The following is a 27323-nucleotide window of genomic DNA, read 5'->3' as shown; positions in this document are numbered from 1 at the left end:
TTTGTTATAAAATTTGAAACATAAATTACTCACTTGATTTTCTATGATGTGCTAGTGTTTATTTTTTACAAAAAGTTCTAAGTAACCTGTAAATTCCAAAACACCTCGTGCTGAGTCACTAAAGTCGAGCGCACCCTAAAAGGTGTACTTGATTTTTGCCATATTTATACTTGTCTTAACCAATAACTACATTTATAAACTTGTTTTAAGGAAATCAATGCTAGCACTGCATGCAATAATCCTATATCTATCAGTCATCAAATTGCCAAATATGAGAGTACAAGGATAAAGGCTGTGGATTTTCTATAAAAACCTTGATTTATTTGCCACACAGTCCTCTTTTTCTATTAAATGCAATGAAACAGTAAAAAATAATGCTTTGCATCAAGTTTCCCCTTGGAATATGTACAAAATGGCCTGTCTCTATTATTCATTATATCTGTAGTTTTGATACAATTGAAGTTTGAAAAGTTCGTACAAAAATGGCTACAGAAGGGTACATAAACCTTAACCGGGTTACTGCTAGTATCCTTTTGATTATAATCAAAGCAGGATGTTATAAGCATGCTAGGTATATTAAATAATCATATTTTTGAGTTTGTTTTATCTTTTAATGAAATTCTTAAAAAAAGAGTTTGCAATGTTCTTAGTAAAAATGCAATTGTCGACAATTTTACAATGCTAATTAAAGACACTCATTAATTACATTACATAAACTGGTCAAGAATTATCAGTCTGCATTTCATCTTTCATTTTTAAAGAACTGGATGGTTGTTGTACCGTTATTATAGTAAAATTAAGATGACATAACGTCGACTGAATCACGCTTCCACTTAAGACAAGGAGAAAAATAGGGAAAATGGAGAAAAAAAGACCAATTCAGTGGCCACAAGAATAACGACAATCGCATAACACACTAGTCGGGACCATAAGAATAACGCATAACGACATACCAAAATACACTTGAAAAAGCCCCAAATGACGATTAAATCAGTGGTAAGTTGTATTGTTTTTGGTCATAATAAAAGAAACGAGGTCAGAGAAGGAAACGATAGTCCATATATATTGGATCAATGTAGTGAAATATGTGTAAGTGCTGCTTCGTTTTTATATTGCTCAACAGAAATGGACGGCTTACATTAAGTTTTATTTAAGAATTGAATGCTTCTTTTTGTAACTTCATTGGGGTATAAAAGCGTTGACCGAAGCGCTTCATACTAAAAATGTGCGCACGGTCAACGCTTTTACAACCCTATGAAGTTACAAAAAGAAGCATTCAATACTTATAATTACATTTTTTTAGCAATGATCGTGAAAACACGAATTTTATTATTGTTTAAATTTTTAATTCACCTGTGCACTTTATTGTGGGACCACGTGTTATCATGAATGAAAAGTTTTATTGAGCAATGAAATTGCTTACGAAATAACACGTGATGTGCAGTTAGCCAATCAGAATAAAGTATCATAATGAAACATTCATCTAATGTAATTATATGCAAAACACATTTTGAAGAAATTTAAACTTTTTTTTACTTTTTCTATACATATGTCGAAAACGAATAAATGAACAAATTGGCAAGACGACGGGCAATGTTTGTTCCTATAGATATGCAAAAATGTTCACCTAAAACATAGCAAATATGGATCAACATTCATGATGTTGGTTTTATTATTATATGCTTGACTTGAATCAGAATAGTTTTCATAAAGTATGATTTATCCTGATCTTATTCATCATTAAAATCCGTTTTTAGGAAACAATGTTGACATAGTTCGTTAACTCTGTTAAATTTAACAGACCTATGTTTATTCAGGATTTTCTCTTTAGTGTTAATCGTTAGTTGCATTTGTCCTTTTTTTATATATATATATCTGATTTCAATCCTTGTAGTCCTTTGTTATATTATGTATCATTGATATTTTTCTTAGTTTCTTTTGTTACCTATTCTGACAACGGACTCGTACTTCTTTTAAACTGAGTTTTACTGTTTGTATTGCTTTGTGTTTCTTTATTCTACATTTATTAGAGGTAAAGGAGGGATGAGATGTCACAAAAAAGGTTTAACCTCGCCCCATTATTGCGCTCGTCCCAAGTCTGCAGCTTCTGGCCTTTGTTAGTCTTGTATAGTTTTTTTTATTTATTTTAGTTTGTTTATACGTTTTGGAGTTAAGTGTTAAGTTACTTTCAGTACACATTTTCATTTAGGGGCGAGATGAGGACCACCTCCGGATGTAGGATTTTCTCGCTGCGTTGAAGACCCATTGGTGTCCGTCGGCTCTTATCTGTTCTTTGTTCGGGTTGTTGTTTCTTGACCTATAATCCCCAAATTTCCATTATTAATTTCATTTTATTATCTCGACTTAATGCCCCCTAGGTATTCTCTTTTCCTATAAACAAAAAAGCGAAACAATTAAGCAAGAATAAACACGATGTTATAATATTGAGTCCATTGTTCTCTGTTAGAGAACCTTTCCAAGACTGAATATTAATGATTGTTAAAAGTTATTGTATATAAAACATTATAAAGAAATATTTGTAACAATGTATTTAGAAATTGTTGTCTATTGTTACGATAATCTGCAAGAAACTGTCGTCGTAGATACGAAGTCCATTGTCGGATTAGTTGAAACATATCTTAAACCAAAAGATAATTATGTGGAGAAAATTACAGCTATTATAATAGATGACAATCATGACAATTAAAAGATAATACAAATTAAAGTCTGAAAAGAACAAGATTTTCGTCCGGTTATGCTATCGATCTATTTAATTATAATACTGTAGATGTATTATAAGTTTGTACGTTTGGGTTTAATTAAAGGAAAGTATCAATATAGTTAAATTCCCTTCAGATTTTCAAACGTCTGATTATAATTACAAATGTAAGTTACTGTCAACCATGTTAATGTAAACCAAACTTTTAAATAACCTTTTTATGTTGTTGTCAAAGCATTATCTTATAACAGATATACTATTGAATAAGATCGAAGTGGAGATCATAGACAAAAAGAGTTTAAAGTTAGTTATGGATTGACATTGGATTTAGGAACACCTTGCATTTTGGAAAGAAAGAGACAAAACAGTAGCTATAATGGTAAGTTTTATCGTAAAACTTCTTTATGTATGTGTGTGGCCTTCATTTATTTCTATTTTCAAGACGACATTTGTTCTGCTTTCAAGTCAATTTTGTTTTAAGAGATATTAATTTGAAAAACGAATTCAAAGACATTTATGAACATAAGATAAATTTAAATGTCAAACTTAAATATGTGAATAGAGGGTTATATGTTATAAATTGTAAACGTTTTGCAGGACATTTCAAGATATGTATGCATTTATTTATCCTGAAATAAATACTTTCGACTGTTTCAGTTTTTCATTGTTAATTTATAGCATATACAGTTACTTAAAAAAATAAGAAATAAGAGCTGCAATTGAAAAGTCTTTATATAAGCAAGTTAATTTTAAGACATTTCAATACCCGTGGGCGCGCTCTGAATATTATCGGGCTGTAAACAAATGCCAACATTAAGAGCAATGTGTGTAATAATACTGCATCCGTCTGCTGGTGGCTTTTATTTGGATGAGTGTTCCATACTTCCCGTAGGTAATTCAACACTGGTTTTATTCGTGATGATACAGGTTTTTATCTTTCTCGGTGTATTATGTTTGAGAATTTTACCCAACATGCTGGAACTAAGATGAAGAGCATTTAGAGCAAAAGGGAAATAAAAAAAACACCTTTAAGTTGAAACATTAAGAGCATTTTAAGAAAATGTCCATTTACATGTCAAAGTCCCGATTGCACATGTTACATTTCCAGCAGAACGACAATCTTTCGTCATTCACTCAATTAAAGTTTTTATTTTATACCAAAAAAAAAACCAAACACTTAAAATGAATTAGTTTTTTAATAATTTTATAATGGGGTCCTTATATTTAATTCTATGCTTTTTAGTGTAGTTAACATGAGTAGTTTAGGTGCAGTTTCACTGATGTTTTCCCATTATCTTCTGTATCGTTATAACTTGAAGAAGTCCAAAAAAAGAAACTATTTCAGACACAAAAACTAGACAAACCAAAAATCAAGTTATTTTCTTAAATGGATTTTAGTATAGGAGATTCATAAAAAATTTCATGCTTTATACACCGTGCGCTATTCAGTACATAATAATCTACACATAACAAGGCATTCATCCAGCACGAACACTCAAGTGTAACTTATTAATAATACCACAATCGCTTTTAATAATTTAAATGCAAAAAAATAATCAACAGCTTCATTTATTGTAGTAAAAACACATGGTAAAGAATACAAAATATCTAGTATTTTAATTCTCCATTCAGCCTTATAAAAAAAGTTCAGAACGCGTCAATTCCAAAGGGAAACATGTATATAATAATTGACTTTAAATCAACTCTCGCATCAGTGAATTTTAACAAAACATGTCTTCAGCTTATTGTTGGAATAATTCGTTTTAAATGTGATAACAAGGTCATTGCATTCAACAAGGGAAATGTAAATATTGTAAATTTTAGGACAAAACAAGTTCAAGCTTTGTTTTTTTTTTCATGTCACAAAAGTATAGTACTTGAAATAAGGGTACCAGTTGATACATGTAAGATAAATAGTTGATTTGAATACGGATTAGCCAAAAGCATAACAAGAAACAACACCATGTATACTATGTCATTCCAAAGACCTATTAAACTTATTCATTCTCACGGCCAAAATAATCCTTTACACAAACAAATTATTTGTTTTATGTTGCTTGACCAAATACTACAACAAACTGTAAAATACCTTAGATAACACCTATCTTTAACCTTCTTGTCCCAATACTACAACAATCTGTAACCTGCTTCACATAACATGATTACAACAATCTATGATTTTTTTTTAATCTAACATTGCAACAATATGTCAGTAACGCGCTAGATCTAACATTACAACACTCTGTAACCTGATTCACCTAACATTACAACAATCTGTTACCTGCTTCACCTAACTTTACAACCAATAGGTGCTTCACCTAACATTACAACAATCTCTAACCTGCTTCACTCAACATTACAACGATCTATGAAGTGATTCATCTGACATTACAATAATCTATGAAGTGATTCACTTAACATTATAACAATCTATGAAGTGATTCACCTTCATTACAACAATCCATAGAGTGATTCACTTAACTTTACAACAATCTATAAAGTGATCCACTTAACATTACAACAGCTTATAGATGGATTCACTTTACACTACAACAATATCTGATGTGCTTCATCTAACATTACAACAATTTGTAACCTGCTTCACTTAACATTACAACAATCTATGAAGTGCTTTGCCTAACATTACAACAATCTGTAACCTGTACGTTTCGGTAACAAAGTTTATCGACAGGTTGTAGGTATCCCCATGGGCACTCATTGTGCCCCTTTAATAGCAGACTTGTGTTGGTACTGTTACGAATCACAGTTTATGACTAAACTCAGTAAAGACCCGTCGAAATTGCATTTAATTGATAAATTCAACAACACTTACCGTTAACTTGATGATATTTTTTCGTTAAATAATCAAGAATTTTCTCAATATACTGCTGAAATTTACGCCAAGGAACTTACTTTAAATAAATCAAATTTATTTGGTAATAACTGTCCTTTCCTGGATTTAGATATTTCGGTTTTAAACGGGAAACTCCATACTAAAATTTACGACAAAAAAGACGATTTTTCGTTCCCTATTGTTAATTTTCCATTTTTAGATGGTGATGTTCCTTTGACACCATCTTACGGTGTTTATATTTCACAGCTCTTTCGCTATGCCCGTGTCTGTTGTGACGTTTTTCAATCTATGTATTACTGGTAAATTATTAAACCAGGGATATCGTTACCATAAATTACTTAAAACCTCTACTAAATTTTCCCATAGATATTAAGATTTGGTTTTGAAGTTTGGTTGTACCTGTAGAAAATTTATTTCAACAACTATAGGTCACCGTACGGCCTTCAACAATGAGCAAAGCCCATACCGCATAGTCAGCTATAAAAGGCCCCGATAAGACAATGCAAAACAATTCAAACGAGAAAACTAACGGCCTTATTTATGTAAAAAAAAAAATGAGCGAAAACAAATATGAAACACATAAACAAACGACAACCACTGAATTACAGGCTCCTGACTTGGGACGGGCACATACATGTCGCATATCATTAAAATGTAGTTGTGGTTGAAATGTTTAAAAAAAACACACACACAGAAAGGCAATATCCATTTTTAATTTCATATATTGTTTTAGATCTAATTATTGTATAAAATTTTGGCAAAAAAAATTCTCACAACCGTTTGCATAAAATCACATCCTTTTTATGTAAGGATTTTTCTGGAGGTGCAATTAGACAACTTATCAACAGTGTCTAAATATAATTTAAATGAGCAATTCTAGGTCACAACGTTACAGACTTCAACAATGAGCAAAACCCATGGATAAACACAGGTGCTTCGGTAGGCTCAGCAATTCTAGAAGAACTAGAATTAGCATGTTCACATGACGACGAAAACGTTATCGTTACATGTATAATACCAAATTCTGTTGAGTTCTTGCAAGACTTATTCTAAATTAATTTTTCTTTTAGTTCCGGTAATACTTATTCTAAAACTAATTTTATGTTTTGTGCAGGCTGATGTAAAGTCAAAATTAACGAAAGCCCAAGTGCAAGGTAAGAACTAATAGTTATTGTGCAAAACATGGATTAATATACACATTTCTGGATGTTTACAACATATTGAAATGTGCAATCAATTATGTAATACTAACACGATCTTCGGGCCAATGCTTCGATTATAAAAAAATTGTCGTTCTTTCAGTAATATAATCCCATTTACTCGAGAGAAAAAAATACACTGAAGTTTCTTGAACCATGCAGTGCATATTACGACATTGGATCCGTAACCATTTTAACGAAACGAAAAGCAATTGAAGCTTTTTCATCCAAAAGTATTGTGTGTGCATAAATATACTAAAATCATTAGTTTTGGAACAGTGATGGCTGAACTAAGTGAATTATGTCTACATTTTTTGTTGTTGGAATTTAACTTACTTTCAAACAAATTCGTAAGCGTCTACTTGTATGTAAATTCAGTTTGAACCCTATTTTTATATCTATTTTGTGTTCATTAGAAGAAGACCGATCGTTATGAATGATTCTGTCGGGCAGTTACGGATTGCAATTGTTATCTCTCTTATAACATGTACATGTATATTTATGCCACAGTACATATAGGTTCTTTAATATCAATATATAAATGGTGTATCGTATACACTTGATGAACTCTTCTGCTAAAACTGGTTCTAGTAGGTTACATTACTTTGGTGTGATCATTACTTACAGTTGAAGGCATTCCTTACTTTACGATAAAGAACATTAAAATTTCTTGCTTTTGGTTTGTTAAGTGATAGTAATTTTTTATGAATCATTTGGACTTATTAAAAGAGATAAGAATATTCTTAGACCCTACATTTTCCTTGGAACGAGACGAAAAGACGATATAATCGATTCACACTCTATTAATACGAATATTTTAGATTAGGGACCCACTGTTTATAATTTTCTTCGAGTTCGGTATTTTTGTTATTTTACTTGTAAGATAATATGTCCAAAAACTGCAGAATCCTATATGCCTTTCTTTTTACTATCACCATGTCAATGAATGAATGAATGTCATGAATGTTCCTTTCCTGATTATAAATTAAAGATCGTTAAAAAAAAATAAAAAATTCATCAGTTAAAAAAGAGCCGGAAGATACTAAAATGTCAATCAAAATCCATCAGTCGAACAAATATCGACATGTCAATCAAAATCCATCAGTCGAACAAATATCGACATGTCAGTCAAAATCCATCAGTCGAATAAATATCGACATGTCAATCAAAATCCATCAGTCTAAGAAATATCGACAAATGTCAATCAAAATCCACCAGTCGAAGAAATATCGACATGTCAATCAAAATCCATCAGTCGAAGAAATATCGACAAAACCATGAAAAAAACGAGAGAGCTTTTAACACTTTCAAAATGTAAATCATATTCTTTAATTCTTTCAATGATAGCAGCATTAAGGATGTACTTGATGTTTTGGAATTTGTGTTCGATGTTCGGACTCCTTAGTGTTTTTCTATACGATTCAAGGTGAAATATTTTGCCCCATAACACCCCTTTATCTTTTCATATTAGGTCATTCAGAAAAATTTAAGCAGATTCCTGATTTTTCTTTCTATCGATCTGAGACCCAAATAATACCAATTTGAATGCAAATATAAGGTAAAAGTCCGAGTCAGCCTTTTCCCGCCAGATTTTAAAAATCAAAAATCTTGAAACGGAGCTGCATGACCTAACAATATGTTTAGCTTATTTTGATCTTTAACTAATGCTCTTCCGTCTAATGATATCAATTTTAAAATCTTGATTTATTTAATTTCACCGAAGTACCAATCTAATAAATATAGATCTCCGATTTCGTTATACTACGTTACTACATATGAAGTAACATAGTATAACGAAATCGTAGATCTATATCTTAATTAACCGACGCACATCCTTAAGGTTCATCATAAGGAATTGAAAAATATGGCCGTGTTTACACCTCCAAAATTACTATGAGTACAGACAAACTTGTACATCCAGGAAAGTTTTAAGGCATGGCAGGAACTAGATATATAAAAGTTATATGAAGTCTACGTTTCAGAAAATTAAAAACTTACCTGGATTTTGATGTTCATTTTTTTCCAGTCTGCAGAAGATAGCAAAATAAACAAACACCCGAGTTTCATTTGATACGGTCCACTCAGTTACACAGTTTAAACCTGTTTAATCACCTATTGTTTACAGGTGTCTATTGTCCATCTATTGTCCATTTAAATCAATACTACTCACAACATTGATTATATGAGGGGAGCTTCTCAATCGTTTTCACTACTTAGTTAATTTTTGCACCTTCTGCAGGAACGAAAAAAAAATGAATAGCAAAATCTAGAAAAGTTTATAATTTTCTGAAACATAAAATGCATTTAAAATTTATATATCTAGTTCCTGCCATCCCTTAAAACTGTTGCAGGTGTATAGGTTAGTCTGTACTCAGAGTAAAATTTGGGGTGTAAATACGGCCATTTTAGCCAAAAGGTTATGATGAACCTTAAGTAATACGATATGTTAAAAAATGTAAATTTTAGTTTGATATGGGCTTTGTTGACCAGTATACGTGCATTATTGTTTTGATATAAATTATAATGATGTATTTACAGAATTTAAAGAAGCATTTAAGAACTTCGATAAAAATGGCGATGGAAAAATATCTTGTAAAGAACTGAGGACATTCCTGAAATCTGTAGGACAAGATGCCTCTGATGCTGAAGTACAAAGGATAATGCTAAGAGTAGATCACGATAGTATGTATAAATAGTCAGGACAAACGAACACAACACATTTTTTAGCATGCAAAAGATCTTTTCGGAGTGTATCAACGTATGCTCATTTAGTACGATTAACCGCTACATATGTTTATAACAGAAAGAGCAAGTAGTATATATGAACATAACAATATAGATGTTATATGAATAAATCTTACTCGGAAGTAGATGAAAGTACAGATATGAAAAAAAAACAAGATTCCAAATCAAATGTATTTTGCAGGTAATCTTACCGAAATATGAGTTAATTCACTTTTTTAATGGCACCTGTAATGTTGTTCACAACAAGTTTAACTCGCCATTGGCGACAAGTTATAAAAAAGGCAATGCAAATGAGACAGGACACATGAATGGTATTTCTATAACAAAATCGTATTCGGCATTGACAATCCGTTCATGTCATATGTTGACGTAAACTAAAACGCTTGGTTAAGTAGTAAAAGTTAAAGCCGCCCACTACACATATTGCATAATGAATGTACCTGTAAAATTTGTAACTGGACTAGATAATGAATTGGTTGTCACTGTATTTTAGTTTAAAAGCTATTATATATGACCTTGTCCATTCTGAATATAGATCAAAATTATCAATGTATTTGTACAATTGAAGACAAATCTGAGTTGATGTAATAGTTTTAGAAAGTTGTTTTCAGCTTTGAAAGGTGGTAATGCATTTCTAACATAACTCTATTGTAATCAGATGTCTTGGACTTTCAGCTTGACGTACTGTTTTACAAATGAAAATAAATATACCTTAATACAAATACGTTTTTTTTAAAGATAGTGGTTCTATAGAATTTCAAGAATTCCTTGTAATGATGTCGACTGAAACAGTAGAGGAACCCCCAGCAACAAACGATCAATTCCGTGATGCATTTCGGGAATTTGACAAAGATGGCAATGGAGTCATAACTATGAAAGAATTCAAGAAAGCTATGGCTAAACTAGGAAATAAATTATCAGATAAACAAGTCAAACAAATGATCAAAGAAGTTGATCTTGATGGGGATGGTGAAATCAATTATAAAGGTATATCATAATGAATGATAATATAATCATAAAATATATATTTTGTTTTACATTTAAATAAACACTTTAGATTATCTACCATTCCCTCTGTAATGGCAACATTTACAGGTAAATGAATATGATTGATTTTGTAGTTTAAAAAATTTACTAAGCTAAACACTTTTTAAATACAATTTTGATTTCAAAACACGGAGATGACTTCTGTTTCTTTGGTTTTATGTCCCTGAATTGTTTACTGGAGTGTTCATGCACATGGAAATGTTACTCTACCTTTTTAATCGTATTCTACATAAAACAATCACAAACATTATAAATAATACAACTTCGAACTAAAAAGACAAGACCGTGATGAGAAAAAAATGATAAAATAAATGACAAAAAACTACAACAGCAAAACATATAGATCGAGTAGTATAAAAGAAAAAGAAAAAGATTCCATGATACAAAATCAGTACATGCAGAGTAAAACAACACTGTTAGATAGTTAATCAAATGTTTAATCATCCTGTTATCTTGATTTCAGAATTCGTTCAAATGATGTCAAACTGAAATGGTACCAAGTTGTGCTAATATATTTACCTTATATTTAAGGTCATACACAAGTTATGACATACTAGGATTGTTGCATTCAACATTTGTGAACTATTATAATTAGACTGTGATAATGTGCTTTGCATAAGACTATGCATGAGACACTTAAAGCCAAATGTCGGTTCTATTCCATGCAACTATGGTACACATTAAATATGCAATTATCTAATAAAATTAGATTTTGTATATTGGCAGATATAGATTAGTGAAAGTACTTGTAGCTAATTAATGTAACTTAAAGAGTATATGTTTTATATAAAAATGCATATGGAAAAAGAATAAGACAATTGTAAACAATTTGTAGTCTTAGACATAGTATACATGTATCTGTTGTTATCATGTTGTTTTACATATTTTGTACTTTGTGGTATCAACGTAAGTGTCACAAAGTATATAGCATACATGTATGTTGTATATGCTTACTTTAGTTTAATATGTATACACACGTAAAGACCAATATATATTTCTAAATAAATATCAATTATAATTGCAGTTTTGAATTTATTTACGCACGGAACGGAAAGGAGTAGGTCCAGTAAGATCCCTTTTTGGCCCCAAAATATAGCAGTTTGACAAAATTGTGAAAATGTAAACTTTTATTTATTTATTAGAAATTAGAATGCTTCTGCTACATACATATGGGCTGTTTTCGACAAAATAATGCACATTTATCGGGTACTAGCATCATTAAGTCTGATTAATATGAAGATGATAATACATATCTTATATAAAGGTTGAGGATGAACACGGATGCGGCCACTTTCATTTTTGACAAAAACCATCTGAAAAGTGACATTTTTTTGGGGCATATTTGATAGATTTTTCATATTTTGGCTTGAATCGGAGCGTTTTTAATGACTAAATCAGTTAAAATCTTTCACATAAACTAATTGAATCAACTGAAATAGACACTCAAGTGTTTAAAAAGTGTCCAAAATCTTTCGTCAGATGAACCTGAAATTTGAGAACAAAATCGACCCTTACCAGACCTACTCCTTTGTTATTTAAAAAGTTTACGATGCTATGAAGAATTCTACTTTTTTATGTATTTGGAAGTGCTGTTTCTGAAAGACACATAAGATTTACCCGCAATACAGATTTTTAATACAAACAGATTTTAGCCAAAGAATTGACTTCACAAACGATGCACATGACAAACACTATATGATGTCTTCATATGATGAGGACACATTAATCTTGTTGATTTATGTATAATTGTCATTAGTTTCTTTTGTTACCTATTCTGACATCGGACTCGGACTTTTTTAAAACTGAGAGTTTCTGTGTGTTTATTTATTCTTCATTGTCTAGAGGTATAGGAGGAGACTTGGTGTCTCACAAAACATCTTTTACCTCGCCGCATTTATGCGCCTGTTAAAAGTCAGGAGCCTCTGGCCTTTTTTTGTCTTGAGAGTATTTTTTTTTTCAAATTTAGTGCATTTATATATTTTGGAGTTTGGTGTAACATCCGTTTTCATTGAACTAATACACATTTTGTTAAGGGGCCAGTCTTTAGCCCGCCTGCAGGTGTGGGATTTTATAGCTGTGTCGAAGACCAATTGTTGGCCTTTGGTTGTTTTATACTCTTTGGTCGGAAAAAATGGACTGGACTTGAAGACTGCAAGACGACTCGTTGGTAACGCGTTGGCAGGCAAAACAAAATCACTATCAATATACTATTCTAAATAAACTGAAGATTCAATTTAAAATCGCAAGATAGCTTTGGTTCAAAAGTTCTTATGACTTCCATATTAAATGTTCAATGCTTGAGATAGTATCAAAATTACTCCTTTACAATAATCAAGCATGTTGGCATATTATGATATAGCTTTTTAAAAATTAGTATTAATTCCTTGCAGTGGTGCTTTAATGGTTTTGAAAAACTAAACCCAATGAAACGTTTCTTATATAATAAATGAATATGTGAATATAAAAGTATAACATATAATTGTATATTTATTTAATTGATTTACATTCTTTGAAGTAAAAGAACAATAACGACTCCGGTTTGAAATGATTTTATTTCGGAATGAATATAATAGTTGTGAAAGAAGATTTCAAGGGTGCATTATATGGTGAATAGAAAGCTATAACGATCAAAATCTTCAATTATTTATACATTTTTCATATCTGTACAAATCTTTCTAAAATAGATCTTTGTTTAAATTCCTTCATACTTTTATGGTCATATTATGATATAAGAATGTTCGTATTCGCCCATTACCCCTTATTTTGATTATAAATAGCAATAACGAGCAAAATCATAAATCATATAATAGATTTTTCATGTCTGAATATAACGTTCTAAAATAGATGTTGTCGATTGATCTTTTGTTGTCTATTCCTTCCTATCTATATGACCATACGATGATATATAAGAATGTTCCCATTTACCCGTTTTCACTCGGTGATATTGTAACTTATTAACACAATGTTGACTTCTGTAACCCCAAAAGCTAAAACATATAAAACATATCAAACGAATGGATAACAACTGTCATATTCCTGACATTGTACAGGCATTTTCTTATGTAGAAAATGGTGGATTGAACCTGGTTTTATAGCTAGCTAAACCTCTCATTTGTATTACAAATATGCGTTAACAAAACAAACAGACATAATAGGTAAAAATGTAAAAAAAAAAAAGGGGGTTTCTCAGAAATTCCTCTCTTGTCAAAACTCTTTTGTAGTTTCTCCATGTCAAAAGGCTCCATTAAGGGTATCTTGGTCATGTGTTATGTACTTACCTAGCCGATGCAGAGTTTGCAATCCTGCATCAAGTGGTAAGCGTGTTTTTCGAAGATATTTGACAGCTTTTAATTTCTTAAATTGCAGTTTATCAACCAATATGACTTACTGGGAAAATTTTAGGAAACGAAAATTTCTGTAATACAACGGACGTGAGTGCTCCAAATAAAACTCTGAACGTCATTCACGACGTTATATATATAGAATGACTTAACATGTTGCTTGTGACCTTGCCTGTTACAAAACCGACTATAACAGAAGTGGGATCTAGTCAGGGAATATATGTTAACACTTCATTAGATTTATTGGGAGGCGTGGGTGGGATTTTTTGTTATAACAAAATGTTTGTATGAAGCCAAACAGATGCTATGTGAGAAAGTTATAATGTGCTTTACACTCTTAAGAACAAAATGCACGTGATAGTAATAATTCTTAACAAGAGGCGTTCCCAAAATGTAAGACAGTGTAAGCGGACACTTTTGATTTATAATACAAACACGTGTACATAATCCAAAAACAACATACGCTAGTAGCCTCATTAAATTCAATTATCTGATAAACAATAATTGCTATTGTCATCATGAATCCTCTTGAATATGCATGAACGTTACTATTTGTTATTTAACGTTAAGCAAACAACAATCAATCATTCAAAATTTTCTCGGATTGTATTCGGCCTTTTACTACGAAAAATGTAATCATATTTATTTGTTACAGAACCTTGTATCTGCTCTTTAGTCGACTTTTATCTGTTGTTTTTTTGTGATTGATTTTCTGGGAGACCTTAAGTGATTCCACTTACTTAAACATTATTGTATACGCGTATCTCAACTTGGCACATACTAGTAGTTACAACAACTGCATATTCATCAGTCTAATGTTTGTTCTTACAGTCAAAATGTTCGGTCTGATTCCAGCAGGTAACATTAATAACGTGTGTATAGTCTCTTTCATTTAATCCGGTCAAGAATCGAGCTTTTAACATTATGTCTTCACTTGAAGTCAGTGCAAAATATTACAACAAAAGAAAGTTAAATCAATATGGAATGAAGCATAAAATCAGTTATAAACGGACGTTGCTTTTGTGTCTAAAATGATAAGTTTAAAGTATGCATTTATCAATACACTATTGATCATGTGCTTGCATATATATAAGTCCTGCTCATATTTTCCAATACATATTAATATACATAGACATATCAGTTTATCGTATAACGTGAATTCTACTTCAATTATTCAGTACTAAGTCAATCCTGGGTGTAATAACAACCCGTAGAATATAAGAATCTTTTCAACATTAGGACAATTGCTTCAACTGGAAAAGATAGATTATGTCTCCCGTTTCCATAGTCATAAAAATACAATACCCAATCTACATTCAGTTAATTGCTTTACCTGAGAAAATACAACATAGAAACTAAAGTAACTGTTTATTGTATGTAGGAAATCGTACTTGCTTTCTTTGATATTTTATTCAGTTCCGTTGTAGATCGAGAAGTTAAAGAATACAGTATTTAACCGAATCGATACTTTTCTATCCGCACGCAAGAAACATACAGCTAAACAGGTATGTATTAATAGCAGTGATGCATGTATTTAATTTAATTTAGGAAGGTCGGTTAGGGGGGTGGGCTGGAAAATATAAAAATAATGAAAAGAGGAGATCATAAATTTGTTTATTTTAGAACGTCTTTAAAAAGCTCATTTTGATTTTTTTTAGAGTACATTCAGAAGGTGTCCGCCAGCTCTCAAAATCATCGAAAAAACTCATTCGAATTGAATTTTAATTGTTTCTCATCTTGCGAAGAACCCGCCGTTCAAGACAGCTAGATCCAACGAATCAAACTTGTACAAACAAGGTTTTAAAAATCAAGTGTCTAGCACGTCCCGTGAAACTAGAGATTGATGAGTTATACACATTACAATTTCAGACAGTCCTATCAACTCAGCTCTTTTGTAAATATTGAAATATAGTCACTTGAAAGACAGCCACATCAAGTGGACATTGTAAACAAATATCTGAAAATGTGTGCCAATCTTACAATATATCTCAAACACTAGGTGGTGGGGTAATATTTTAGGTAAACAAATAACAAATACCTTATATCATTATTGTAAGTTTTATCCTTTTTATCATAAGATGTGGTATGCTTGCCAAAATAACGGCCTGAGATTTACAGTAACGAACGACAACCACTGAATTTCAGGACTTGGGACAGGCTTATACAAAAGGCTTAAACAATCCCCTTACTTGGGACAGTAGTGTAACAGTACAACATATCAACACAAAAAACAAGGCACACTTACACAGACCGGACGTGGCATGTTGTTAAAATACGTGACACTTTTAAATTTTTTTTATCTATCTTATCTTATCTTATCGTTATTTATAAATCCCATCATCAGGAACGACACCAAGTACAGTCCTGAGAGTTCTCAAGTTAATGACAGTTAGTTCAAAGTCAATAACTTGGCAATATTTCTAAACTCTAGACAATGCTTCTGGTTTCGTCGTTAATAAACTTTAGTTGGTTCGTGATGCTTAGTCTTTAGTTTTCTATGTTGTGTCTTGTGTACTATCTATTATTTGTCTGTCTGTTTGGTTTTTTTTTTCTTTTTAGCCATGACCTTGCCAGTTTATTTTCGATCTATGAGTTTGACTGTCCCTCTGGTATCTTTCGCCTTTCTTATATAGTGAATTGAAAATAAACATTGTTTAAAATCTTGTTAAAATCTGCATATCAGTACCAAAAATATTTAGTGATTACCCGACTATGGATAAGAATGTCAGCCAATAAACACGATTCAATATGGCTGACATTCTGTATGATTAAAATTGTTTTGTTATGAGTTGGGCAGTTAGTTTTCTCATTTGAATTGGTTCATACTTTTATATTCTCATGTCGGGGAATTTCATAGCCTGATATGCGGTATGAGTTTATCTCATTGTTAATGTACGGTTGTCTAAAATTGTGTAAATCAACAATGTTTGTGTATTGAGCCATTTCAGGGCAAAATATGTTTTATTTGTAGTTGCAGGGGTGGATCTAGCAATTTTTGAAAGGCGATTCGCAACCCAGGATAAAAGGATGGGGGTTCAACTATATGTCCCCATTCAAATGCATTCATCGTCAAAAAAGGGGGAGTTACAACACCGGACCCCCTGAGGTGGATCTTTTCGAAATGTTTCTCCCATATGTATACCAGTTCATAAATACTGTATGATATTTTGAATATGAAATATTTGCAGATGGTCCTCATTTGTCGAACAACTTGTTGGTGAACCATGAATACCCAGACATGACCTTCATAATTAATCTTAGAACTCGGCTGTCAATTATCAATGTTTGTATGTTTTCCTCGAGCTCTTTCAATGACCTTCTTTCGCCGAAAAAAAAGCACACATTGCTAAAATGGGTTGAACGTTTGTCTAACTGAGATAAATTACCTACAATCATGTCCAGTCTAAATGGAGACGTCTAATAAATTGAAGAAAGAGTGCCAAGCAATATGTACGTTCATGAACCCATTCACAACAATGGTGGCCTGTTGCTAGGCAGAATAATTGTCACTATCTAAACATAATGGTGTTGTCAGTGATATTGAACCTTCCCCAGCCCTTTAAACATGTGGCCCCGCTTTGCAGGAACCTACATATTTATAGACAGTATTTGTAAATGTTAATAATTTTCGTCCTAAATATAAGCCTGAAATAGTTGTAGCCAGACGTTAAAGAAGCAACAATCAATTCATTGGCGGATCCAAGGGGGGGGGGGGTTCCGGGGGTTGGAACCCCCCTTTTTTTGGCCGATCAATGCATTTGAATGGGGACATATAGTTGGACCCCCCCCTTTTGTCCTGGGTTGGGACCCCCCCCTTTTTTAAATGGCTGGATCCGCCACTGCAATTAATAATCTTTCGATAGATTCTAACCAAAATCAAATCATTATTTCTTTTAACTCCGGATTCGGAATTAGTATACTTTGCATAAATACTACCAAATGAGAAATACATAAATGCATGAGCATAAAACACCTCCAAATGTGTCTATTAGTAAAAGTAAAGACATTTTACTTTCTAAATACATATCATGTATTATGGCAAGCCGTTCTCGTCAAAACTATGTTTAAACAATTTTTCGAAAAATTTACACACTGAGAATTACAACAAAGCACACTGAGATTTAAAAACTTCAAAACGCACACTGAGAATTGAAAATTACACACTGAGAATTGAAAATTACACACTGAGAATTAAAAATTTACACACTGAGATTTCATAAAGACGCACTGAGATTACAAAAATGAAAAACGCACACTGAGAATTAAAAATTACACACTGAGAATTGAAAATTACACACTGAGATTTCTAAAAGACACACTGAGAATAAATAAACTGAAAACACACACTGAGAATTTGAAATTACACACTGAGAATTTAAAAATACACACTGAGAATTTAAAATTACACACTGAGAATTTAAAATTACACACTGAGATTTGTGCGCACTTTTTATGCGCACATATCTAATTAGCATACTTAATCTGAATCTATTACAAGCTTAAAACAACAAGGGGACATAACTCGTTAGTCCTTCGATTTGGTTCCAAATTATTAATAAAAAAAACTTTAGAAATACAAGAACAAGAAAAATACTCACTTACTCTTATTACAAAATATAACCAAATGGTGAAAAACTTTATTAAAATTATAAGAAAACATTGGAACAATCTGCAAAAGAATGCAGCAAAATGTTTACTCTCTCCTCTCGTCCAAGGAAAGTGTCTATTATAGCATATAAACGTAACAAAAATATAAAAGATTAACTAGTGAAATCAGGAAAACAGTTGGAAGACTTTTGAAAAGGGACCCATGTTTAATTACTGGTAGTAATGACCTGAATTATAGGCAACAAACTAACTTATGAATATAAGCGATGTTAAGTCTTGAAATTTATTACGAATGTAGGTTGAAGGAATCGCATTTCATTATAATGACAAGAGTTCTTGAGATCAAGATATTAATCTGTTGAATTATTCATCTCATGAATATTCATTAGTAATTTGCATATTAATCTCAGTGTGTATTTTTGAAATCTCAGTGTGTAATTATCAATTCTCAGTGTTTTTTTTTCAATTTATTTCATCTCAGTGTGTCTTTTTAAAATCTCAGTGTGTAATTTTGAATTCTCAGTGTGTGTTTTTTATTTCTTTAAATCTCAGTGTGTAATTTCGATTTCTCAGTGTGTTATTTTAGGTTTTTAAATCTCAGTGTGTATTTTTTTCGAAAAAAATGTTTAAACATAGTTTTGACGAGAACGGCTTGCCATAATGTATCACTCTTATTTACCAGGTTCCTTTTTCCTTCCACGATATATGTTGGTTGTTGTCGCATTTGATTTTACAAGCGTAACTGTAGGCAGCCGTCCATAACTAGGTTACACTTTTGAAAAGATAACTACGGGACTAAGAAAAGGAGAGGTATCAAAAAGGGGACAATAAAAAACATAGATTAAAAATAAAGACAACACCATGGTAAAAAGAAAAAGTGTATAACAGACAAAAAATAAACCACCAAACACCACACAGAATACTAGAGACAAAATTCAACACAAACTGGGGATTAATGCCGGTGTTCCGTCAGAATCCGTGTGAGTAGCGGTGAACGCTGGTGATATTCAGAAAAGGTCGACGAATCGTGTGTAAATTATAAACATAATTTGTCATCGACAGTTCTAAAGGTAAATGTATAATGATGGGCCCATTTAAAAAAAAAGTTCACTAAAGTATAATTAAGTCTACACTTATATATTACACGAATATTTGTATATTTAAAAATCACAAATATTGTCAAAAGTAGAAAGAAAGAAGTATTATGATAAATAGCAACAGTTGTTAAGATGATTGTTAGAATATTCAAATTCTTTTTTTAATTATCATTTTAAATGCCGAACTAGAGAAAGTTTTGACATGAGTTTATACTTAAGTGATTAAAGTTTAGCAATCGATGACACGGGTATCATAATATAAGGTAGGATTTATAACACTAAATAATTTATTTTTCTAAGAATACATAATTCGATCCAATAATAATTACAATGATGCTAATATAATCTATTGTGTATGTTAAAACCATTAAATGTATTGTATTTTACAGACTGAGAGCATAATTTGGGACTCTAAAACTGCAAACACAATCAACGAAAATGGTAAGTGCTGTTTTTAGCTTGTATTGAAGTTGTATGCGACTTGTAAGTATTGATTGAGATAATTTCAAAATAATGTTAGCAAGACATATGAATAAATATACATATTATCCTTTACTTTTGGTGCATTTTCATAAATAACTTTCCTGGGCTTCTGGTTTGGTATTTTTGTTGCTGATATTTTTGTGAAAAGGTTTTTGTTTAAATATTCCATTTCATCGTCTGATTTTATCTAACTAAATCATCTAAATCGAAATTTAGTTTAAGCACAAGCAATCATGAGTTACATACAAATGTATTTGGATTTGAAGCTGTGGTATGAGTTCCAATGAGACAACGCTCCATCCAAGTCGCAATTTATAAAAAAAAAAAACCAAACACAATTATAGGTCACAGAGTATTGGCTTACACAGCAAGCTATACAGGTTCCGAAAAATTACTAGTATAAAACCATTCAAAAAATGCATATGAACGCTGATTATAAGTCGTTTATGCAATGACCACATGCATGTATGTTGGTTTAAGTTACAAAAATGTATATACAAGTTTTAGTGTAAACGACTGTCAAGTTCAGCTTCATTGAGTGAAATTCGTTACATTAATTTTTTGTAGAGTTTTCTTTATTTCTTGACAAATTGTCAAAACTAATACGAGTCCTAGTATTTTGTTATTCTTTTGGTGTTATTGACGTTTATCAAAATTAATGTTTATTTTTATATTCATTATAAATATAATTTAAATCAACCTTCGTATATTGTAGGCAATGACTGAAGATCAGTTAAAGGGTAAGATACGTGTATTACGTTATGAAGGATAAGTGAAAAAAGCGACTGGATATGTATATATTTTGACCTTTCATGATATAAAAAAGCCCACTTATCCCTTAAGTTAACAATGTAATGTAAGTACAAATATTTCTCTTTCAGATAAATTATTAAATGGGTTTAATTTTTCAACCCAATCATATTTTACTATTCATAATTCATAAATGCTAGTTTGGGTTTCGACATCACTAAGCCATAGAATAAAATTGAGAATGGAAATGGGGAATATGTCAAAGAGACAACAACCCGACCATAGAAAAAAACAACAGCAGAAGGTCACCAACAGGTTTTCAATGTAGCGAGAAATTCCCGCACCCGGAGGCGTCCTTCAGCTGGCCCCTAAACAAATATATTTCAAGTTCTGTAACTTTACAAACAAAACTGATTCTATTTCAAGTTCTGTAATTTTTAACGAAATCAATGAAAAAGGAACGATAAATTAGTCATGGTTTGTGACATTTACATACATGTATGGTTCTTAAAAAGTTATTATCTTCCATTGGCAACTTTTAAGATCGTTTGCCACAATAATCGTCAAAGCAACAAACAATTTATGTAGAAGCATAATATCGAAGAACCCACTCTATTTAATCTTATGTAATATTCACAAAATACAATTATTGTTCCACTTTTTTGAAATCACAACATTTAAAAAAAAAAGTTAATTAATGTAAGTAAAAACGTAGTCGATTCTGTGAGAACAATGCTATATTATTTGTCTTTCAGTTGCAATACATTTTCAAGTTTGTTAGCCATATATGCATTTACACATGCCGTCTTACGTTGACTATGACAAATAGATTCAATGATTGATAGATGGATGATAATGCTACTATTTCGTCAAATCAACATGCATATATACATTCAATTGTGTTTCAAAAATAACAAACGAATGTAAGATACACTTAAACTTCTGTACACTGTATCAGATGTTTTATCCAAATCTCAATGAATTTAAGTGATAGGAGCAAACTATAAAAGATTCCCGAGAAAGTATTTAAAAGAGAGAAGACACAGAGGACAACCAAAAACCATCAGTTTAATAAGACGGATTAAAAATTACCAAGATTAACAAAACGAAAACATGTGTAACAAAATAAGTGATGTATACCTTTAAAGATTCACAGATACTTTGATTCTATATGTCTCCTTTCTTTTATTGTATTTTTTTTTGAAACAGAATTAGAAGAGACATTCTTAATTTTTGACAAAACTGGTGACAACGAACTCGATGTTGAAGAAGCAGGAAGAATGTGGAGATCAACAGGATTAAATCCGACCAAATCAGAAATACAAGAGATGTTCAACGAAATTGACCAGGATGGTAAGTTGAAAATTATAAAACAATTCCCTGAGTCGTATTTGACCTTTGCTTTGTAGACAAATGTAACTTTTTTGGATGTGCATGTATATCTGTTAAAAGATAGCAAACAAAATAGTGTTAACCTAATACCGTACATGGTTCAGACTATGTGCCCAGTTCAATTTCACATGAATTCATATAATTCGTAAATAGATAAATAAACATAGATTATCAAAGATCTGTTATATAAAAACTGATTCCATGAAAGACAATTTAAATTGTGGTATATTAATATAGAATGAAATTCATAACAGTGTAGCTATAGCCATTCATTGACTGGGACAAATTAGGTGAACGTTCGTCTGTAATGCCCGCTACTCACGACGTACTTATTATAGACATTTGAACTGTGAGGTCTCCAAAGGTTCTAAACCTAAATAAAATAATTGAAAATACTAATCAGGAATAACCTTTGTGATTTGAATATAAATAAAAATGGCCTTCAACACGGAGCCTTGGCTCACACCGAACAGCAAGCTTTAAAGGTTGAAAACTTAAAATTCTTTACTTGATTTTTTGTTATGGTTTGACCATCAATTTTCCTATGATATCTCACGTTCGTTCAGATTTTTTTTTACTTAATTGGCTTTAAAAGTTAAAATGCATGTTGTCGTCTGTTTATGTAGTTCATATGTGTTTTTCGTTTCTCGTTTTTATATAAATTGGGCCGCTGGTTTTCCCGTTTGAATGGTTTTACACTAGTAGTTTTTGGGGCCCTCTCTAGCTTGCTGTTCGGTGTGAGCCAAGGCTTTGTGTTGCAGGTCGTACCTTGACCTATAATGGTTTACTTTTATGAATTATTACTTGGAAGGAGAGTTGTCTCATTGGCACTCATACCACATCTTCCTCTATCTATGTGTGGATTGATCATCTTTTTGCGGACGTCAAAGCGATTTAACAACTGCGGTTGTCGAATTAAGTCATCTTTAAACTTTTATCTGGTCTTAGTTTTATTTAAAACCGAGTTCATAATCCACCTTCAAAAGTTGTGCAAATAAAAAATATAGACAGAATATACTTCTGCCCTATCTGCGTACTTGCAAGTTATTGGAAAGTCAAAAAGCTATTTGGATTAAATCTTGTGAAATTTGAATTTACGTTAAAGTATTGGTAAAATTTAAAACAAATTGTCTATTGGAAACTTGAAATTATTTTGTAATTTTTGTGTCATGAATTTGTATTGATGCCATCTCGTATGTTATAGTAGTCTCAGGTTTGTCTTATACGCAACGAGACACACAAAAAAAAACAACTGAAAAAATAAATTTAAAAAAGGTGCAACATTTTTTCTTCAACAAAAGACTACATCACAAGAATATAAGTTTTGTAAGAAACGTGAGAAATTGTGTTGGACTTGAAGATAAGGCAAAAGGACAAATATCTGAAAGAATGAATCGTTTTATGGTATTAAACAAAGAAATCAAATGATTTTTTAATTATCCAGAACTCTTCACAAACAAAACCCACATGTATATGCGGTGAATAAATAGATTTTTTCTAGTAGGCCATTCTAAAATGATCACACCGTAGAAGTAGTTGTGCTCTTAATCAATGAGATATTTTGTGAATTAACCCCATCACTTTAATAGTTTTTTTTTACAATGGATAAACCTATTTATTTATTATTATTAAATGATATCATCTCTGAACATTATTATTCTTATAAATGACACGGTTGTATGTGATGATATAACAAATATTTAAAACAAATTCCTTTAAAGCTTTGTAAAAAGAAAGTTTCATTTTATGTATCGGAATGTGTCACAAGTGAATATTTCACTCCCCACTGGAAGACCTCTGACAGACTGGGTGAGCATAAAATCATAGCCGTTGACAAACAAGTTACAACCTACAAACGTTTTACCGTCGACCACACTGTTATGAAATTAATTCTATAAAGTAAACTCACAAAAATACTGAGCTCCGAGGAAAATTTAAAACGGAAAGACCCTTTTCAATGTCAGAATCAAAAGCTCAAACACATCAAACGAATGGATAACAACTGTCACATTCCTAATTTGGAACAGACATGTGCATTTTCTTATGTAGAACATGGTGGATTGAACCTGGTTTTATAGCTAGCTAAACCTCTCACTTGTTCCGGAAAACAACTGGAGTGGTATCTAAGTATCTAAATCTACGGGTTTCTGCCTGTCAAGCCAAGTTCACACAGAATCACTGAACAACATAGTTTTATAAAAAATGTAATTGTGTGAACGTGAAAATAAGTCTGCTGATAGTAGTTGACTGGCAAAGTTAATACGTTAAACGTTTACTACCAGTTAGTCATCCGCAATAAGTATTTGAAAGGGAAAGTTGATGACCAATGGATTTGAAAACGAATAACACGGCTTGCCCGGAAGCTTTCTCATATGATGCTTGGTACAAATTTTAGGAAGCTCTTATTCGTAAATTATTTGAAAATTGCTTCATAAAGTATACTTACATTGCCATTATGTGTAAGTTTATATAAGTGTAAACAAGAAATTAATAAACAATGGATGTAAATGCATCAGGCGATTAAGCATACGAAATCAAAAACTGAGTATCAAATTTTAGAGACCTGTAATTTGTAGGAACAGCGAAAAATGCGACAAAAAAATCATGCGGATGACACATTGAAAGACGGATAGAGATATTGCTGTATACCAGCCTCCGTTGATGTTACGGTATATCAACAATAGAAGTTGTATAAATTCCAATCTGAACGAGAACGCGAAAACTAACAATAAAAGTATTTTCTATGCAAGTATCACCCGATATAACATCCAAACGTTTTATCCGATTGTAAAGTGACACTGTTGATTCTTTAATTTTCGTGGGTACCAATTGTCGTGTTTAAAGGAAACTTGGGATTTCCGTGGATATTTGATTTCGTGGTTTTACTCTTGTTTGCATACAGACCAATACAAAACGTGTACTTTGTTGAACATTTTTAAGTTTGTGGTTCGTCTGTAACCATAAAATCAACGAAAATTTGTAGCCAACTAAATACTATAATATAATGAATCCTCAGTATAAAAAAATGAATGAAGGAATTATAAAAACATAAGATAGTTATAACCCAATGTTGATATACGCATCTATCATTGTTTGTTAACACTAAAATCATGCCTTTGCTTCTAACAAAGTTTTTATAACTGTATTATATGTATAGGTCGTGGAACGATAGACTGCAAAGAATTCATAAAATGGATGGAAAAAAATGGAAACAAGAATTTTGTTGATAACTTGGAGGAAGAAATGAGAGAAGCATTCAGAGTATTTGATAAAAATGGTGACGGTTTTCTTGATAAGAAAGAATTCAAACGTATCATGACTGAACTTGGAGACGAACCCTTGACCTCTGAAGAATTAGAAAATCTGATGGGAAAATACGACGAAGATGGAGACGAAAAAATAAGCTATGAAGGTAAACGATATAATCAATATGTTTTTACAAGTTACATGGTCAAAACTCAAATATATCAAATATAGACTCTTTGTGATTAAAAGTAAAGCAATACATATGAATGTTTAACACATATTTAAACATCAGATTAGTGTGGTTATTCAGTCTGACAATGCTTTCGTTTTATACTAAGTGATGCACACATTTTCATATCATCTCAAAGCCATGAACTTTTCTAAAAATATTCAAAACCTTTATTCTAATAATTTGAAGTAGCTTATTTATGTGTTATTGTGATCGACTTACTCAGGCACATACTGAAGCAAGTCTTAAAAACGTTTTTGTAAATTTTATGAGTTAAAGGCAAACTTAAGATATAAATCAACTATATGTACGTTAAAATACCATTAACATTATTACTTATTTATTCCAATAAAAGGAAATAAAACTTGCATCCATATAGAATATTCCAATTAATCTTCCAGAGCTATTTCGCCTGTGTAGGAAGTCTTACTCGTGACGTTAGTGGTCGCTATGGCGCTATCTAAGCTTATAAATGAAAGTACATGTAGGGTCTATATCAATTATAAGTGTATGCATCATACAACCTTCAACCACTGTAATGTGATAAAAGCTTTCCTCCAATGCATGAAGTTCTTTAAAGATAAGCAAAAGCATAATTCTATGAGGACTGAATTTAGTTAAAGGGCAAAACTGTTAGTAATATTGATCATCGTGCACTTATATTTTTATTATATAAAAATAAGGAGATGTGATATAATTGACAATAACAAAACTATCCACCAAAGTCCAAATGATGGTTATGATTTATCTTGTTATTTTTCTTTTAAGTGTAATAAGTGCTATTTATACTATATGTATTCAAAGCCAATTTTGTTGAAGTATTGTTTTTACTTTCACAAATATACAAAATTCCAGGTTCTTAATTTACCACCTCTTCTTTTTGCAGAATTCATACCAGGCTTTGTGGAAATGGCGCGAAATAGAGATGCATTTGAAGAACAAGAAAATGACGAACAAACAAACAATGGAAATGAATATTAAACAACACAATTACGAACAAACAAACAATGAAAATTAAAACGAAACAACACAATGACGAACAAACAAACAATGGAAATGAATACTAAACAGCATAATTCACTACGAACAAACACACAATAAAAATGAATACTAAACGGCACTATTCATTATAGACTGACTTGTTAACATTTGTTACTATCCTTTTTTGTGCAATATATTCTCATAAAGCTTTTCTATTATCAATTTACACAGTTTTTGTATGCTCTTACCTCACCTTTTTTTTAGCATAAATATTGTAAGCTGTTGTATAACGGTAATAGTTGAATGTTTATACAGTTACTGTTTTTAATTTGGTTAATGTGTGGTTTTATATCTGTGAGTGAACTGTAAGCGTGATCTCCAACAAGTGCAGTTCGTTCAATATTCCGGTAAGTGTCAATATGTTGTTTTTTTCAAAACAAACTGTTCAACTGGTCACGATTTTTTTACCAGCTGCTGTAGAAAACCACAGTCACTTCATTTAAGTGGAAGGGGATATTTTAAAAGCAATTTGCAAATCGGTCATAATTTTGAATAAAGTGAAATATTTGGAGAGCAACACTTTAAGTTCAGTCACAGTATTTGGAAAAAAAACATGATATTCACTGAGGCCA

At 31.5% G+C, this 27323-nt stretch overlaps 2 protein-coding genes across 5 annotated transcripts; both read left to right on the top strand.

Moving 5' to 3' along the window:
* Positions 1-2970: 2970 nt before the first annotated feature.
* Positions 2971-11582, top strand: LOC139517175 (calmodulin-like). Its single transcript, XM_071307897.1, has 5 exons — positions 2971-3098; positions 6688-6727; positions 9311-9454; positions 10256-10504; positions 11028-11582. Exons 1-5 carry the CDS (start codon positions 3096-3098, stop codon positions 11051-11053), a joined length of 462 nt encoding a protein of 153 aa, XP_071163998.1. The 5' UTR covers positions 2971-3095; the 3' UTR covers positions 11054-11582.
* A 3683-nt stretch (positions 11583-15265) lies between these two features.
* Positions 15266-26987, top strand: LOC139517174 (uncharacterized). 4 transcript variants are annotated; one of them, XM_071307895.1, is made up of 7 exons: positions 19730-19873; positions 20000-20051; positions 20809-20833; positions 22053-22196; positions 25393-25647; positions 26597-26687; positions 26821-26987. In XM_071307895.1, exons 2-7 carry the CDS (start codon positions 20049-20051, stop codon positions 26822-26824), a joined length of 522 nt encoding a protein of 173 aa, XP_071163996.1. In that variant the 5' UTR covers positions 19730-19873; positions 20000-20048; the 3' UTR covers positions 26825-26987. The 4 variants fall into 4 exon arrangements, with proteins under 4 accessions (XP_071163995.1, XP_071163997.1, XP_071163996.1 ...); XM_071307894.1 differs by lacking the exon at positions 19730-19873 and adding an exon at positions 15266-15410 and having other exon boundaries at positions 26597-26987; XM_071307896.1 differs by lacking the exon at positions 19730-19873 and adding an exon at positions 19560-19583 and having other exon boundaries at positions 26597-26987.
* Positions 26988-27323: the final 336 nt, after the last annotated feature.

Source organism: Mytilus edulis, chromosome 3, assembly GCF_963676685.1.
Source record: "Mytilus edulis chromosome 3, xbMytEdul2.2, whole genome shotgun sequence".
Lineage (NCBI taxonomy): Eukaryota > Metazoa > Mollusca > Bivalvia > Mytilida > Mytilidae > Mytilus > Mytilus edulis.
Note: the sequence above shows the minus strand (reverse complement) of the source record. Positions and strands in the feature narration are given on the sequence as shown.

Coding starts and splice junctions, on each gene's coding strand:
- LOC139517175 (XM_071307897.1), top strand. Junction 6,728..9,310: donor AACGAAAGCCCAAGTGCAAG/GTAAGAACTAAT, acceptor ATGTATTTACAG/AATTTAAAGAAGCATTTAAG. Junction 9,455..10,255: donor GCTAAGAGTAGATCACGATA/GTATGTATAAAT, acceptor TTTTTTTTAAAG/ATAGTGGTTCTATAGAATTT.
- LOC139517174 (XM_071307894.1), top strand. Junction 22,197..25,392: donor CAACGAAATTGACCAGGATG/GTAAGTTGAAAA, acceptor TTATATGTATAG/GTCGTGGAACGATAGACTGC. Junction 25,648..26,596: donor CGAAAAAATAAGCTATGAAG/GTAAACGATATA, acceptor TTCTTTTTGCAG/AATTCATACCAGGCTTTGTG.